At 59.3% G+C, this 14,176-nt stretch overlaps 2 protein-coding genes across 4 annotated transcripts in view; both read left to right on the plus strand.

Moving 5' to 3' along the window:
• MZF1 (myeloid zinc finger 1) overlaps nucleotides 1–6,786 on the plus strand; it is an 8,815-nt gene extending 2,029 nt beyond the window's left edge. Inside the window, exons 3-5 of the mRNA XM_040251739.1 lie at nucleotides 198–268; nucleotides 378–498; nucleotides 5,190–6,786. Coding sequence (XP_040107673.1) covers nucleotides 198–268; nucleotides 378–498; nucleotides 5,190–6,625 — 1,628 coding nt within the window. The 3' untranslated portion in view covers nucleotides 6,626–6,786. The remainder of the gene's footprint in view (nucleotides 1–197; nucleotides 269–377; nucleotides 499–5,189) is intronic.
• A 4,162-nt stretch (nucleotides 6,787–10,948) lies between these two features.
• On the plus strand, nucleotides 10,949–14,170 carry UBE2M (ubiquitin conjugating enzyme E2 M). Of its 3 annotated transcripts, none has more exons than XM_040251830.1 (6): nucleotides 10,949–11,578; nucleotides 12,721–12,815; nucleotides 12,933–12,971; nucleotides 13,084–13,187; nucleotides 13,439–13,557; nucleotides 13,650–14,170. In XM_040251830.1, exons 1-6 carry the CDS (start codon nucleotides 11,470–11,472, stop codon nucleotides 13,661–13,663), a joined length of 480 nt encoding a protein of 159 aa, XP_040107764.1. In that variant the 5' UTR covers nucleotides 10,949–11,469; the 3' UTR covers nucleotides 13,664–14,170. The 3 variants fall into 3 exon arrangements, with proteins under 3 accessions (XP_040107764.1, XP_040107763.1, XP_040107765.1); XM_040251829.1 differs by having other exon boundaries at nucleotides 13,494–13,557; XM_040251831.1 differs by lacking the exon at nucleotides 10,949–11,578 and adding an exon at nucleotides 11,590–11,780 and having other exon boundaries at nucleotides 13,494–13,557.
• The last annotated feature ends 6 nt before the right edge of the window (nucleotides 14,171–14,176 follow it).

Below are 14,176 nucleotides of genomic sequence, written 5' to 3' on the forward strand. Positions count from 1 at the left end.
GGCGGGGGTTGTGGGGGGCGGGGGGGGGTCCTTCTCTCCTCCACCTCCCCCACACCACATTCCTATGTGACCCCAAGAGCCCCCTGCCACACCGGCCCCAGGTCCCACCCCACCGGGTCCCAGCACCGGGCACAGCCCTGAGCAGGGCAGCAGGGTGGGGCGCCCTGGAGCTTCCTGACCACACCCTCCTTCTCCAGAGCCACTGTGTCCTCGGCCGCTAAGCAGCCCACAGGGGACTCCTTTCACTCTGCTCCCTGACCAGGCCCAGGTGAGTCCCTGCTCTGGGAGCCTCAGTAGGTGGGGCTGGGTGTGGGCCGGGTGGGTCCCTCCTGGGTGGGCCTGGCCACACAGACCAGCAGTGACCGCTGTGGTTTCAGGACTGTGGCGTGGTGCTGGACCAGGCCTCCCCCCGTAGTGAGCCTGGGCCTGAGGGTTCCTCCTGGAGGCAGCACCGCGGGGCCCTGTGGCAGGAGGAAGCTGGGGGCATCTTCTCCCCAGGTGAGTAACACAGGACCCCCTTCCTCCCAGCATCACCTACGCACCCACATTGCCTGGGCGGCCCCTGCAGTGTTCAGCCTGCTTCAGCATCTGCCCTCCAAAGCCAAGCCCTCCATTAACCTCCCAGCCCCATAGACCCTCCTGAGAGCAGGACTCATGTTCCCCACCTCCTCCCCCAGCCCTGGCATCCTGGATGGCCCCCAGGTTCCAGGCCTGCGTCCCACCAACTGGACAGCAGGTCAGCAGGGTGGACAGACAGGAGGGACCTTCACACAGGTGGGGACTGGGCGGGAGAGCACAGTGTCCCACCCAACCGCCCAGGTTCTCAGGCCAGACGCCTTGCGCAGTCCACCTCGGTCACATGCCTGCCATGGCCCACCGTCGTCCAGGCCCCATCTCATCTTCGTCCCCACTCCCTGGGCCCCTGCACTTCTGGGTTTACTCCCATGCTCTGGTGGACCTTCCTGTGAACTCTGGAGCAGGAGGTAAAGTCCTGAGAGGTGTTACATATCTAAAACACATTCGTCTAGCACGCCACATTACAGTGAATTTTGGCTGGGTGAAGAGTTCTCTTTATTGACTCAGTCTCCAAACATTTTTTTCTTAACTGCTGTAAAACTGGGTCAAAACATTTTTTATCACCACTGTTGGTGAGCCTGTTTAACTTTAAATTCAATTTCTCAACTGTGGGAAGCTGGCCTGAATTGTTTCTTTGAGTTCCTTCCCCTGCATTGTTCTGTTCTCCTTTCTAGAATGCCCGTTACTCTGTTATTGGACTCTAGGACAAATGCTCCAGTGTTCTGTTCTCTGCAATTTCCCATCCCTTTTTTTCTGCTCTATCTTCCAGAAAATTTCTTCATATATCCTCCAGATTCTTCTTTTGAGATTTTCACATCTGCTAGTAGAGTTTCAGTTCCCACCAGTGTCTTCTTTCCCTGAATACTTTTTTAAGCCACTTTCTGTTCTTACAGTTGTAACATCTTTCCTTATTTCTCTGAGGATAATAATTTGTTGTTCAGTCGCTGAGTTGTGTCTGACTCTTCTCAACCCCATGGACTGCAGCACGCCAGGCTTTCCTGTCCTTCACTATCTCCTGGAGTTTGCACAAATTCATGTCCATTCAGTCAGTGATGCCATCCAACCATCTCATCCTCTGTCGTCCCCTTCTCCTCCCACCTTCAGTCTTTCCCAGCATCAGGGTCTTTTCCAGTGAGTCAGTTCTTCACATCAGGTGGCCAAAGTATTGGAACTTCAGTTTCAGCATCAGTCCTTCCAATGAATATTCAGGACCGATTTCCTTTAGGATGGACTGGTTTGATCTCCTTACAGTCCCAGGGACTCGGCAAGAGTCTTCTCCAACACCACAGTTCAAAAGCATCAATTGTTCAGTGCTCAGCCTTCTTTATGTTCCAACTCTCAAATCCATAAATGACTACTGGAAAAACCATAGCTTTGACTATATGGACCTTTGTCAGTGAAGTAGTATCTCTGCTTTTTAATACGCTGTCTAGGTTGGTCATAACTTTCCTTCCAAGGAGCAAGTGTCTGTTAATTTCATAGCTACGTCCATCCATGGTGATTTTGGATCCCAACAAATGATGACTTGTCTTCAAGCTTTCTCCCAGTGTGCTCTCTGATCTCTCTGGCAGGTGAGAGAGGGCGGCTGGGAGACCCACTTCTTGGTGACATGAGTGGGTGGCTGGGACAACCGTGGATGCCACGAAAGGAGTCACAGGGTGCCCTGGCTGGGCTGTACGGAGGCGGGCGCCCTTGCTGTGAGGATCCTCAGCTCTTCCCTCTGAGTGTCCTAAGAAGGCATGTCTGGCCTCTTGCCTGCATCCTGGCTGGGAGACAGGTTGGCATCTCAGTCCCCTGGGTGGCTTCGCTTACCCCCTCGACCTCCTCAGTGTTGGTGCACACCCTCCACCCAGCCTTTTGCCAGGATGGGAGAAGAGATCCAGAAATCAGAGCTACTGCAGTGCCCACACCCTCCATTTCCTCAGAACTGTGTGCAGAGAGGGCCCAGTGCTGGTCCCTGAGGTAGCCCTGCTTCAGCTTGAGTCAGCTTCCCCCACCCGCCTGGTGTCCCTGCCCCTTTACCTGCCTGGCCAGAGGGAGCTGGTCCTTCCAAACCCTGAACTTTTTGAGCCTTTGAGATCAAACAGGTTGATTTCTTTCCATTTCCCCACTGCTGCACAGTTACTGTTTGCTCGGTCTGCCACCTAGAGTAGAAATACCAGGGGTTGCTTTGTTTCCTTTTCTCTTCATCTTTGTGGATTTTATACCTTGAAGAAAACAAAACCTTTATGGTGGTTTTTAATGCTGTTTCACAATGAAACCAATTTAAATAGATACTATTATTACCCAGAAGTCCCCATTTGCTGTTTTTATCAATAAAAGGCCCAAACTCATTCTTCATGGATGTTGACCCATCCTTTGAGAACCTGGACATAGCTGATGTTATTTCTGGACTTGCTAGCTAGCTTGGTTTCCTGAGGTGCAGGGAGCTCGTCTGTCCCTGCACTAAGCATCATCCTGGGTGACAGGCTGCCACAGAGTCCATCGTGACTGAACTGGAAGGCTCACCTGGGACCCCAGCCGTTCCGTGGAGATCCCTCTGCAGGCTCACACACCAAAGGTCTGTGGGTGGACTGGACTCACCCAGGCCAAGTCCTCAACCCCCTGCTTCACAGCGGGACCTGGCCGCAGCCCCCTGGTCTCTACAGCCTTAGCACTTGTGAGCACAGTGCCCAAGCTCTGGACAGCCCTTTCTTGCTTTGGAGCTGCCCCAGCTATTGTTAAGGTTCTTCTCTTTTGCTCTGTCAGTGCTGCATACTGAAGCTGAGAGGAGGGCTAGCAGCCACCGCTCCCACTGTCAACTTTCAGCTGGGGGCCCTGCTGGGCAGCTAGTGCCCTGCCTCTCTCAGCACAGCAGAGTCTCTGCTCTCTCCAGCCACACTGGCGGCCCCGCCTACGGCTCCTCAGCGGGTCCTTTCTCTGCTGCCCCAGTCTTTCCTTGGGCTGCACTTGCCCACAGACAACCACAGCCCCCTCTTCAAATACCAGTTCTCTCAGCCACCGTGGACTCCGCTCCTCTGGGTGTCCTGGCTGCTCCCCTTGCCCTCCACAGAACGTCTGTGCAGCCAGTGTTTTCATCAGGAGAACATTCTGAATAGGTAGCATTCACATTAGAAAATTCAGAAGGCCCGAGGGCATATACAGCGGAGCACCCCTCCCCAGCCTGAGTCCTGCAGCCCAACAAGCCAGCAGCACTGCTCTTTCGTGTGGACTCACAGAAAGATTCTGTGTGCAGGAAAGCACACAAATGTGGATGCGTACTCATCTGCCGTCTTTAAAACACACATGGAGGCTTAATCTTCACCCTGTTCCCCGCCTGACATTTTTCGTGCATCTTCCCACTTGAACACACAACAGCAAGCGCCCTCCTCTTTGGACAGCTCCCCAGGACACACCTGTTTACCCATCCAGGCTCCCACTGACACTCTTTTGATTTACCTTTTATTGAAAACTGAGAACCCTCCTATACCAGTCATTTCACACAGGGAGGAAAACAACTGGTGGAGAAGTACTTAGAAGTGGAATTGTTGGATTAGCCTACGGGAAATTTATCGTTTGATGTACTTGGCGACACCAGCTTGTCTGTGCTCACCAGCAATGCACACAGATACTTGGGTTCTGGAGTAAGGCTGTGGAGCGGCAGACAAGTATGGCCCTAATGTGCAGTTTTCTTATGGGGGGACCTAAGCATGCTTTAGGGAATTTAAGCATCAGTGACACTCCTTTCCTTTTCTAGTCTTCTGCCCACACCCTTTCCTGTTGACTGATTGCTGCTGTTACTTTGGTTAATTAGACCCTTGACTCTGGAGGGTTTCTCAGTTTGTCATTCACCGTTTGACTCTTGAGGGTTTTTGCTGAACACAAATGATTTCCTTTGATGCAGTGTAATTTATCTGCGTTTTCCATGGCAGCTTATAGATTTTCTGTCATCCCTGAAGCCCCTGCTCCTCTCTCTGTGTCCCTGATGTAATTCCCTCCTCCTCCCTCCTCCAGCATCTAAGGATGCAGTGCTCATAGCCTGGCTGGAACCTGCTCCTTTGAGCCAGACCCCCAGCCCTGTCCAATTGCAGGCAGGCCCAGGGCCTCCTGTGCCCTGTAAATGCCACGGCACCACGTCCACACTTCCCTACAGATGAGGCCAGACTCCCCAGTGGCTGCACAAGGTCTCAGCGGCGCCTCAGGAGCCGCGCTGTCATCACAGGCACGGCACAGCAGACAGAAGTCCTGGTGCCTGCCTTTCCCGCCTGTTTGCTCCACTTCCAGCCTCCCTCAAACCCACCCACTTCTCTGCATCTGTGGGAACCAACATCACCCACCTGCCCAGTGCAAGGGCCACTTTTGTACTATAGCCCTTCCAGAAAGGCAGTTTTGCAAACTTAGGCCCCACGTGAAAAGCCCGTCGCCAGTTTTTAGTCTTCCACCTGTCTGTCCCATCCTTACCGCCTTCGGAAGCCTGCTCAGACAGAACCCCTGCCCCTGCCCAGGTGACTTCCGTCTGCCTCCTTGGGCAGTTTTAGGTCGCTCCATTTCACACCCTTTCCCCAGAGCTGGAGTGTCTCTGGGCACCAGCGGGTTCTCTGTCGTGCATGAGTGGATCCCCTTGTGCCATGCAGGGTTTACACTCCAGATTGACAACGTCTCTGTGGACCCGGACATCGAGAGCCCTCACGTCCACCTGCCCTGGGACCTCGGTGTGGCCAGCCTCACAGGCCGACTCGGTTCAGCCTCCAGCGAAGGTGGCTATTCACACGCGCTAGTGCTCTCCAGCAACCTGGGAGGTGAGCTGAACCCCACGGAGGATGCCCGCCAAGGCCTGGGCCACGGGCTGGCCGTGGCGAGCTGGCGTGCCCCCAGGGGTCGCAGCCGGGCTCGGGGACGCCCCGGCACAGGGGCCGGAGCTGAGCGAGGAGGCCGCTGCGACATGTGCGGGAAGGTGTTCAGCCAGCGCAGCAACCTGCTGCGGCACCAGAAGATCCACACCGGGGAGCGGCCCTTCGTGTGCAGCGAGTGCGGCCGCAGCTTCAGCCGCAGCTCGCACCTGCTGCGCCACCAGCTCACGCACACAGAGGAGCGGCCCTTCGTGTGCGCCGACTGCGGCCAGGGCTTCGTCCGCAGCGGGCGCCTGGAAGAGCACCGGCGCGTACACACAGGCGAGCAGCCCTTCCGCTGCGCCGAGTGCGGCCAGAGCTTCCGCCAGCGCTCCAACCTGCTGCAGCACCAGCGCATCCACGGCGACCCGCCGGGCCCCAGCGCCGCGCCCCCCGCCCCTCCCGGCGCGCCCGAGCCCCCCGGCCCGTTCCCGTGCAGCGAGTGCCGCCAGAGTTTCGCGCGGCGCGCCGTGCTGCTGGAGCACCAGGCGGTGCACACGGGCGACAAGTGCTTCGGCTGCGCTGAGTGCGGCGAGCGCTTCGGCCGCCGCGCGGTGCTGCTGCAGCACCGGCGCGTGCACAGCGGCGAGCGGCCCTTCCGGTGCGCCGAGTGCGGCCAGAGCTTCCGCCAGCGCTCCAACCTCACGCAGCACGGGCGCATCCACACGGGCGAGCGGCCCTTCACCTGCGCCGAGTGCGGCAAGGCCTTCCGCCAGCGGCCCACGCTCACGCAGCACCTGCGTGTGCACACGGGCGAGAAGCCCTTCGCCTGCCCCGAGTGCGGCCAGCGCTTCAGCCAGCGCCTGAAGCTCACGCGCCACCAGCGGACGCACACGGGCGAGAAGCCCTACCGCTGCCGCGAGTGCGGCCTGGGCTTCACGCAGGTCTCCCGGCTCACCGAGCACCAGCGCATCCACACGGGCGAGCGGCCCTTCGCCTGCCCCGAGTGCGGCCAGCGCTTCCGGCAGCACGCCAACCTCACGCAGCACCGGCGCGTCCACACGGGCGAGCGGCCGTACGCCTGCCCCGAGTGCGGCAAGGCCTTCCGCCAGCGGCCCACGCTCACACAGCACCTGCGCACCCACCGGCGCGAGAAGCCCTTCGCCTGCCAGGACTGCGGCCGCCGCTTCCGCCAGAGCACCAAGCTCCTTCAGCACCAGCGCGTGCACAGTGCAGAGTAGCCGGGGCAGGCGGCCCCACCATCGACCACCGCTGGGGGCGGGGGGTGTGTGGAACACCTGCCTCACGGGGTTGCTGAGACCCGTGATCGCGTGGTTTTGTAAAACCCAGCTCTCTCAGGGCCCAGCACCCAGTAGGTGCTCAGTAAACTGCACAGAACCTCTGTCTGGGTCTGCACCCACTGTCTGCCCACCCGCCTGGACCCCTCTCAGACCTCGCTACAGGTCTACCACCTTCTCTGTAAACACGCGGCTCCCGCAAGACCAAGGGCTCCCGGCAGATGCGGCCCCTCGCGGGGCCTGCCCACGTCTGCGGGACGTCCCCTTACAGCAGGGCTTCTGTACTATTTGCCTTCAACCCACCTCTCTGCCGGCCAAGTCAACGGCCAGGAGAGGACCACGAGGGCACAGCCCTGCCAGCCAGCCAAGACCACTGGGCGCTGAAGCATCAAATGGGTGCCATTAGTCCACTGCCAGCCTGAGTTTATGTGTTTATGAAACCGAGGAGGCCCTATCTTAGCTGTAAAAGCTGTAAGGTTTTAAGTGGGAATCTAGTCTTAGGAGACTTTGCTCTGTTCCTACAGACTCCAGCCAGTCTGAGAACCAAAGCTGGCGGCAAGGCTAGGCCAGTTCCCCAGCCCTCCAGGTGCTATTGTGGGCTGTTCTCTTCCCTCCCCGGCCCCAGGCACAACCCCTAAGTAACCCCCAACTGGAAGGGCTCGATCACGTGTGTTCAGTAACTGGTCACAGGACACACCAGCGGCTGACATACAGGTGGACAGACACTGGCAGCTCCAGGTCAGAGTTCTGCAGACTTGAGGCCGGGACCTCTGGGCCCCTCCAGCCTTTTCCTGTGCCACTGCTGCTTTTTCGCCCTGTCCTCCCCTTTCATCCTACCGCTGGGGCCTTGACACGGCCCCCCTTTCCCCCAGTGGATGGCGGAAGTGCCAGATACCATGGGTGAAAAGCAGTTCCAAAAGGGATCTTCATGCAGAAGGGTCTGGCTTGGGACTTAAACCTCACCCTAGACGGGCGTCAGCCTGATCTTGGCCTAGAGGTCTAGAGGGTTCTAGGAACAGCCCTTTCAGAAGCACAGCTGCTATTTCACCTGCCACTTTGAGTCACCCCAGTCCCTACAAGACTTGGGCCCTGGTATCAGGAAAAGACAAGCAGCCTGGGCCAGAGGCTCCCTACCAACAGGCGAGAGAAGGCCCGCTCCAAGCCTCAGGCCCCCTCCTCCCCAACTCTACCCTTCTCCTTCCCCCTCCCCGCTAGTCTAGCCCCAGCCACAACCAGAGCCATTCTTGGCATCTACTGGACAGGGAGGCCTGGCGTGCTGCGATTCACGGGGTCGCAAAGAGTCGGACACGACTGAGCGACTGAACTGAACTACATCCAGCAAGGTCTGCCACTCCCCAAGGCAGGGACACTCCTGTGTGGCACGATCAGGACTGAGGCGGGGCGGGGTGGGGGTGGGGGTCCCCTGGGCCCTTTGACAGCACTCAGTTCTCTGGTCACAAACAGTTCTGAGAAACCTGGTGTGGGATATGTAAATCAGAGGGAAGAGGAAGACAGAGAGGGGCTGAAGAATCAGATCAGGGAAGGCACACGAATGAACACAGGTAGCCAGTAGCTAATGGTCTCAGGTTGGAGGAATGTGGCCGGAACTTTATAAGATCCTGTAATGTGGATTTTTTTTTATGACTTGTGTGACTTATAATCTGAAACAAAGGAAACTCATCTTTGGTCATCTTTGTGTTCATCGTGAAATCTGTGCAGATACAACTACATAAAAACATGAAATTCCACACAGGAAAAATTACAACAAATGTGAAAAGCATGGAGACATCTGGATGGGACCCCACACCCAAATCCTTGAGAAGTCCAGGGACCCACCTCCCAAAACAGCCCTCTGAGAAGAAGTCAACGTGAACAGCTATGTGAGGGCAGCTGACCAGGGACACCTTTGCAATCCAGTCACACTGGCTACAGGTCAAGACCCAAGTGTTACCATGCAATCAAGACTGAGGGCCTGGACAGAATGACCATTTGGCCAGAGCCATAGAAGAACCCAGGAGAGGACTACCTAAGCACTGGTCATCTAGGAAACCTGCAACAGTGCCCAGCCAGCCTGTCCCCGGACTGTCTGTATCCGAGTTCATACTGTCCACTCCCAAGCCCAGCCGGCTGCCCCATGCCACATCCATCCAGTTACTTTCATCAGCACCCCAGCCTCCCAAATCTACCCACTTGTCTCCACCAATCAGCACTGCTCTGATTCCAGCCATCCACCCCCAGCCTGGAGGCCCACAGCACTCAGCCTCCCTGCCCTGCCCACTCCTGCTCCCTCATTCCCTGGACAGACCATTTCTTCCCAGTGTCAGGACCCAGAGGCTAGGCTAACAATCGTAGGTGCACTTTCACCCTCACAACCCACACACCAGGTTCTGCCCGCTCCTCTGCCCGGTCCCTCCACAGCACTGGCCCCAGCTTCCCTCAGGGCCTTGGCATGTATTAAGCCCTGTGCTGCCTACTAACAGGCGGCAGGACCAAAGGCCACCAGCACCTGTACCACCCAAACCACCTGTGCCTCTCTGCCACGTGAGTGAGCACCAAGGTGACGAGCTTAACTGCACCACCTCCAACCCAGCCGCCTGCCTCACTTAGGCCATGCCCTCCTCCTCAGTCCAGACACCATGGCCCCCTTTGCTTAGCATTTTGTTTCATGATCAAGTCTTACCCACTGCACGGTGGGGAAGCCACAAGATCAAAGATCACACAAGTCTAGCTGTGGACTGTTACCTCTCCAGGGAATCAATACTCTATCCCGAGATGGGACCTTAGCTGAAGGGTCTCAGCAACTGGCCTGAGGATGGACACATGAACCAGGCTGCCCAATAAAAACCATCCCTGAGACTTTGGCTGGAAACTGCAGGATGGTCATCAACCCTCACGTGCCGTACAAAAATAATCACCAAGAGTAGAGCGGATGAGAAGAACAGAAAGGAAAACTGAGTTTGGAAGAGGCCTCCGCGTCCCAGGAACAGTCATGCCCGAAGCCTGAGAACACTAGGATGGCTGTGATCTCATCCGCCCCAAACCTGAGGTTTTCTGCAGCTTCCGATCGCTCAGCGTCACCCCAGCACCTCTCCAGCACACAGCTCTCAAGGAAATCAACGAAGCCAGCAGTGTGGGGCGAGGACGACCAGAGGGGTTGAAGGGGGGGGCTTCTGGAATGGCGGAAAGAGAATGCAAGCGGGAGAAAAAGGGAACGGCTGCACAGCCACGACTAGGATATGAGACCACGGAGCCCAAGGACGCCGAGGGTACCCGAGAGGAGGCTGGGGTCGGCAGGGACGCCAAATCACGGCCCGAAAAGGTGGAGGTTACTTTCTGGGGCGAGGATCGGGCCGGGGTAGCCAAGAGGAGGCCATGGGCTGAGCCTGCCCACCACTAGCGCGAGCCCAACTGGGCCGCCGGACTCCCACGGTGCTCCGGAAGACGGCGGCACGCCGCCTCAGCGACGGGATGGGGCGTGCGGGAGGAGCCTCATTCGGACGCGGGAAGGCTGAGGGGCAGAGCCCCGGCCGCCCCCCGGGCCCGGCCCCCCGCCCCGACCAGCCCTCGTGGCGCTGCTCACCGCCTAACGGTGTCCTTGGTGACAGCCTGAAGTCGCAGAGCCGCTCCGCCCCGCCTGCTCGCGCCTTCCAACGCACGCTGAGCTGTGATTGGAGGAGAGGCTGGCTCCGCCCAGCTCGCGGACGCAGACGGCGGAAGGCCGGAGGTCGCCTGCGGGGGAACTCTAGACCCGCGCGGAGGGCTGCCCCCAAGTGTGTGAGCGCGTGTAAACCTCCACAGTGTTATAGTCCCCTCTGACACACGTTTTATTTGCTAGTTTACCTCAACCAAACTCTCTGCGAGCGGGTTCTCTGGGTCTGAGATGGGACCCCGAAGGTTCTGAGTCATGCACTCTAGGCCACGCTCCTGGCCTTGCTCAGGCTCTGACCCTAATCCTGCCTCCGTCTGTGGCCCCTGGGGTCAAGCCCCGTACGCACGACTGCCAGTGGGCACGGCGGCCCGCCAGTGAAGCGGCCTGCATCTGCCCCACTTAAATATGGCGGCGACACCCCCCCCCCCCCGCGCCCCGCCTCCTCCCTGGACTCGCGGGCGTCCCCGGAAGTGACCAGCCAGGCCTGCACGAACGGAAATACCCGAACCAAGCCGAAGGAGCCCGAGCCCCAAGTCCCAGCGCGGAGCAACGTGGGGCGGTGGCAGCGGCTGCGCAAGCGCACAGCGCAGGCCGGGCGGGAAGAGCCGAAGCGGGCAGGCGACGGAAATAGCCGAAGCGGCGGGGCGCCCGAGGCCGTTGCGGACCTCCGCGCCGAAGCCGCTGCTGCCGCGGAAGCCGGCTCTCCTGTCCAGTGCACGGCCACCGCCTCCCCCTTCCGCCTCGAGCCGCAGAGCCCTCGCGAAGAGAGCGAGTGACCGGGCCCAGGGACACGGCTTGAGGACCCCGCGTCCGCAGCCGAGCCTGAGGACGCCGGAGCGGACGGCCGTGAGGAGGGAGCGGCGGGTGCGGGCGGGGCCGAGTGAGCCCGAGAACAGCCGAGCGGGCCCGAACGCCGCCGAGCGGGCCCGAGGCGCCGGGCCGGGCCAGAGCCGACTACGGGAGCCGACGCGGGCCGCGCGGTGGGCGCGGAGCAGCGCGGCAGGCCCGGCGGGCGGCGGCAGCAGCCGGAGAGGCCGCGGCGGCGGGTCCGAGTGGCGGAGGCGGCGCGGGCGGCGGCGGGGGGCCGGGTGGCCGGGGTCCCGGGCCCCGCAGCGGCGGCAGCGGCGGCGGCGGCAGGATGATCAAGCTGTTCTCGCTGAAGCAGCAGAAGAAGGAGGAGGAGTCGGCGGGCGGCACCAAGGGCAGCAGCAAGAAGGCGTCGGCGGCGCAGCTGCGGATCCAGAAGGGTAAGGGGAGTCGGGGGATGGGAGTGGAGGTCGGAGGTCAGAGCCTGGCTCGGGGTGTTACCGGAGTCAGGTGTGGAGTAATGCGGCTGCCAGGGGTCAAAGGTGTCAGAAACGGGGAGGCCGCGGGTGTGGGGATCGGAGAACAGGGCCTGGGGGCCGAGGGGCAGGGGATGGGGTAATATGATCACCAAAGTGGTCGGAGATAAGGGGACCGAGCAGGGGCCACTGAGCGTATTCGGAAAGCTAGGAGTCTGATACTAGGGACCGAGAATCTGAGGGTGGCAGCGGAAGGAGGAGACCGGGAACTCGAGAGTCTGGGGGTCAGACGGGAACCTGGGCGACAGGAAGAGGAGATATGGACAGTGGGGCCGAGGATTGAGGATCGGGGTGGGAGATTTAATGTATTAACGCTAGAGTCACTGGGAATCAGAGTCAGGCCTGGTGAAGTGGGTTCTGGGGCCTGGGTGTCGTGGGTCTGGGGGAGTCACGTGTCAGTTTGGGGTGACAGGAGGAGGGAGGGATGCTGGGTACCAGGGATTATAGAGATAGGAGTAGGGTTGGGTTTAGACCATCCTGCTAGAGATGCTGGAACTCTTATGCTCAGAATAGTATAGGGTGAGAGGCTTGGGAACTCAGATCTGGAGGTCAGATGGGATCCTGAGTTTAGGGTGACAAGCAGAGAGGAGTGTATGGACAGTGGGGGCCAGGGACTGGGGGTGGTGGTGATTTAGGGTGAGGAAGGAGAATAAGATCCTTGCATCTGCGCAGACAAGTAGAGACTCTTCTAGAAAGCGGAGGTCACAGTCAGGATGCTGGGTTTGGGGTAGTCAGAGGCTGTTGGGGGACACACAGGAGTGGGCACATGTAGGAGCTGGGTTGGGAGACTTACGACTGTGGATTCAGAAGAGTTTGAGCTTACCCCCCAGGAGTTCAAGCATATCTGCAGTGTTCCGTAGATACGGAAGAACCTGCCTGGAGACGCGGAGCAGAAGGAGCAGGGAGAGGGTGGGGGGTGTGGCCCACTGCCCAGGACTGAACTGGGGTCCTGGGAGAGGCTAAGGAGGCTCTGCTGGCATCTGCTCTGAGCACCCCCTATCTCTCCCTTTCCTGGCCTGTTTCCCTTCTCTGCTGTGAAAACCCAGACATAAACGAGCTGAATCTGCCCAAGACGTGTGACATCAGTTTCTCAGATCCAGACGACCTCCTCAACTTCAAGCTGGTTATCTGTCCTGATGAGGTGAGGGCACGCTTAACTGGATTCTCAGGCACGGCAGGTGACACCACCTCAAGTTGGCTGGTTCACCTGCCAGGCCTTGCAGAGTGGGGTTCTGACTCCTCTCCTCTTCCTTCACAGGGCTTCTACAAGAGCGGGAAGTTTGTGTTCAGTTTTAAGGTGAGTCTCAGGTGTGCAGGGGTGGCTCCCTGGGCTGAGGAAGCAACAGCTGCGGCCCCAGCCAGGCACTGCTGTGCACCTACCCACTTGCCCTCTCTTCTCCTGGAGCCAGGTGGGCCAGGGTTACCCGCATGACCCCCCCAAGGTGAAGTGTGAGACGATGGTGTATCACCCCAACATTGACCTCGAGGGCAACGTCTGCCTCAACATCCTCAGGTGAGGGCACTGGCCCTCCACGACGCTGCCTAGCCCGGCCTGCCAGGCCCCCTTCGTGACCTTGCACTATACCGGTCTCTTTCCCTTCCCTCCCCCTTGTGGTCTGTGTGTCCCTCTGTCTCTTCAGCTCTGCGTTTTCTTCCTCGTGGCTTGACCTTGGCTTTCTGGCCTGTGCTTCTCTGCACCCTCCCGCTAGCATTTCCCGACCGTGCTGTCCCATGCCCTGGGCCTGACCTGTCTGGTCCCAGCAGGGCCTGTGGTGGCTGCCCGCTCACCAGCCCCTATCATGATGCTCTCTGCCCACAGAGAGGACTGGAAGCCAGTCCTTACGATAAACTCCATAATTTATGGCTTGCAGTATCTCTTCTTGGTGAGTAGGGGTGGGGGTGGGAGGGCGGCTGGGGAAGGTTGGCCCTCTGCCTTCTGGGCTTGTTGACCGCCCCCTCCCCATACCGGCCACAGGAGCCCAACCCTGAAGACCCACTGAACAAGGAAGCCGCCGAGGTCCTGCAGAACAACCGGAGGCTGTTTGAGCAGAATGTGCAGCGCTCCATGCGGGGTGGCTATATCGGCTCCACCTACTTCGAGCGCTGCCTGAAATAGGGCTGGCACATACCCACCCCTGCCAGGGCCACCAGCCCCGGCGTCCCCTGCAGATATTTATTGGGGGCCACAGGTGGGGGGACAATGGGGCGGCCGGTGGGGGAATCCCATGCCCTGGCCGGCCACCCCTCCCTGCTACCCGCTCCTAGTTTTTTTTTTTAAACCACCATGTGATTAAGGTCGGCGCTGCCTCCCCCCGACCCGCTCAGCGATGGGAAATGAATTGGCTTGTCTAGCCCCCCGCTGGGTGCTGTCCAGCCCCACCCCCTACTCTGGGCTCTGGGGCGGGTGGCCATGGGGACTGGGTGGCTGGGGACCCGGCGCCCCACCCCTCCACCACTGGAGGTCCCACCAGGCTATTAAAGGGGAATGTTACTGCATGGCCT

The sequence above is a fragment of the Oryx dammah genome, unplaced genomic scaffold (genome assembly GCF_014754425.2).
Source record: "Oryx dammah isolate SB20612 unplaced genomic scaffold, SCBI_Odam_1.1 HiC_scaffold_13, whole genome shotgun sequence".
Lineage (NCBI taxonomy): Eukaryota > Metazoa > Chordata > Mammalia > Artiodactyla > Bovidae > Oryx > Oryx dammah.

Excerpts from the sequence above, each read along its gene's own strand:
- UBE2M (XM_040251829.1), top strand. The coding sequence starts at position 11,470 with ATGATCAAGCTGTTCTCGCTGAAGCAGCAGAAGAAGGAGGAGGAGTCG. Across the intron at positions 11,579-12,720 it reads GCAGCTGCGGATCCAGAAGG|ACATAAACGAGCTGAATCTG; the intron begins GTAAGGGGAGTC and ends GTGAAAACCCAG. Across the intron at positions 13,558-13,649 it reads GCTTGCAGTATCTCTTCTTG|GAGCCCAACCCTGAAGACCC; the intron begins GTGAGTAGGGGT and ends TACCGGCCACAG.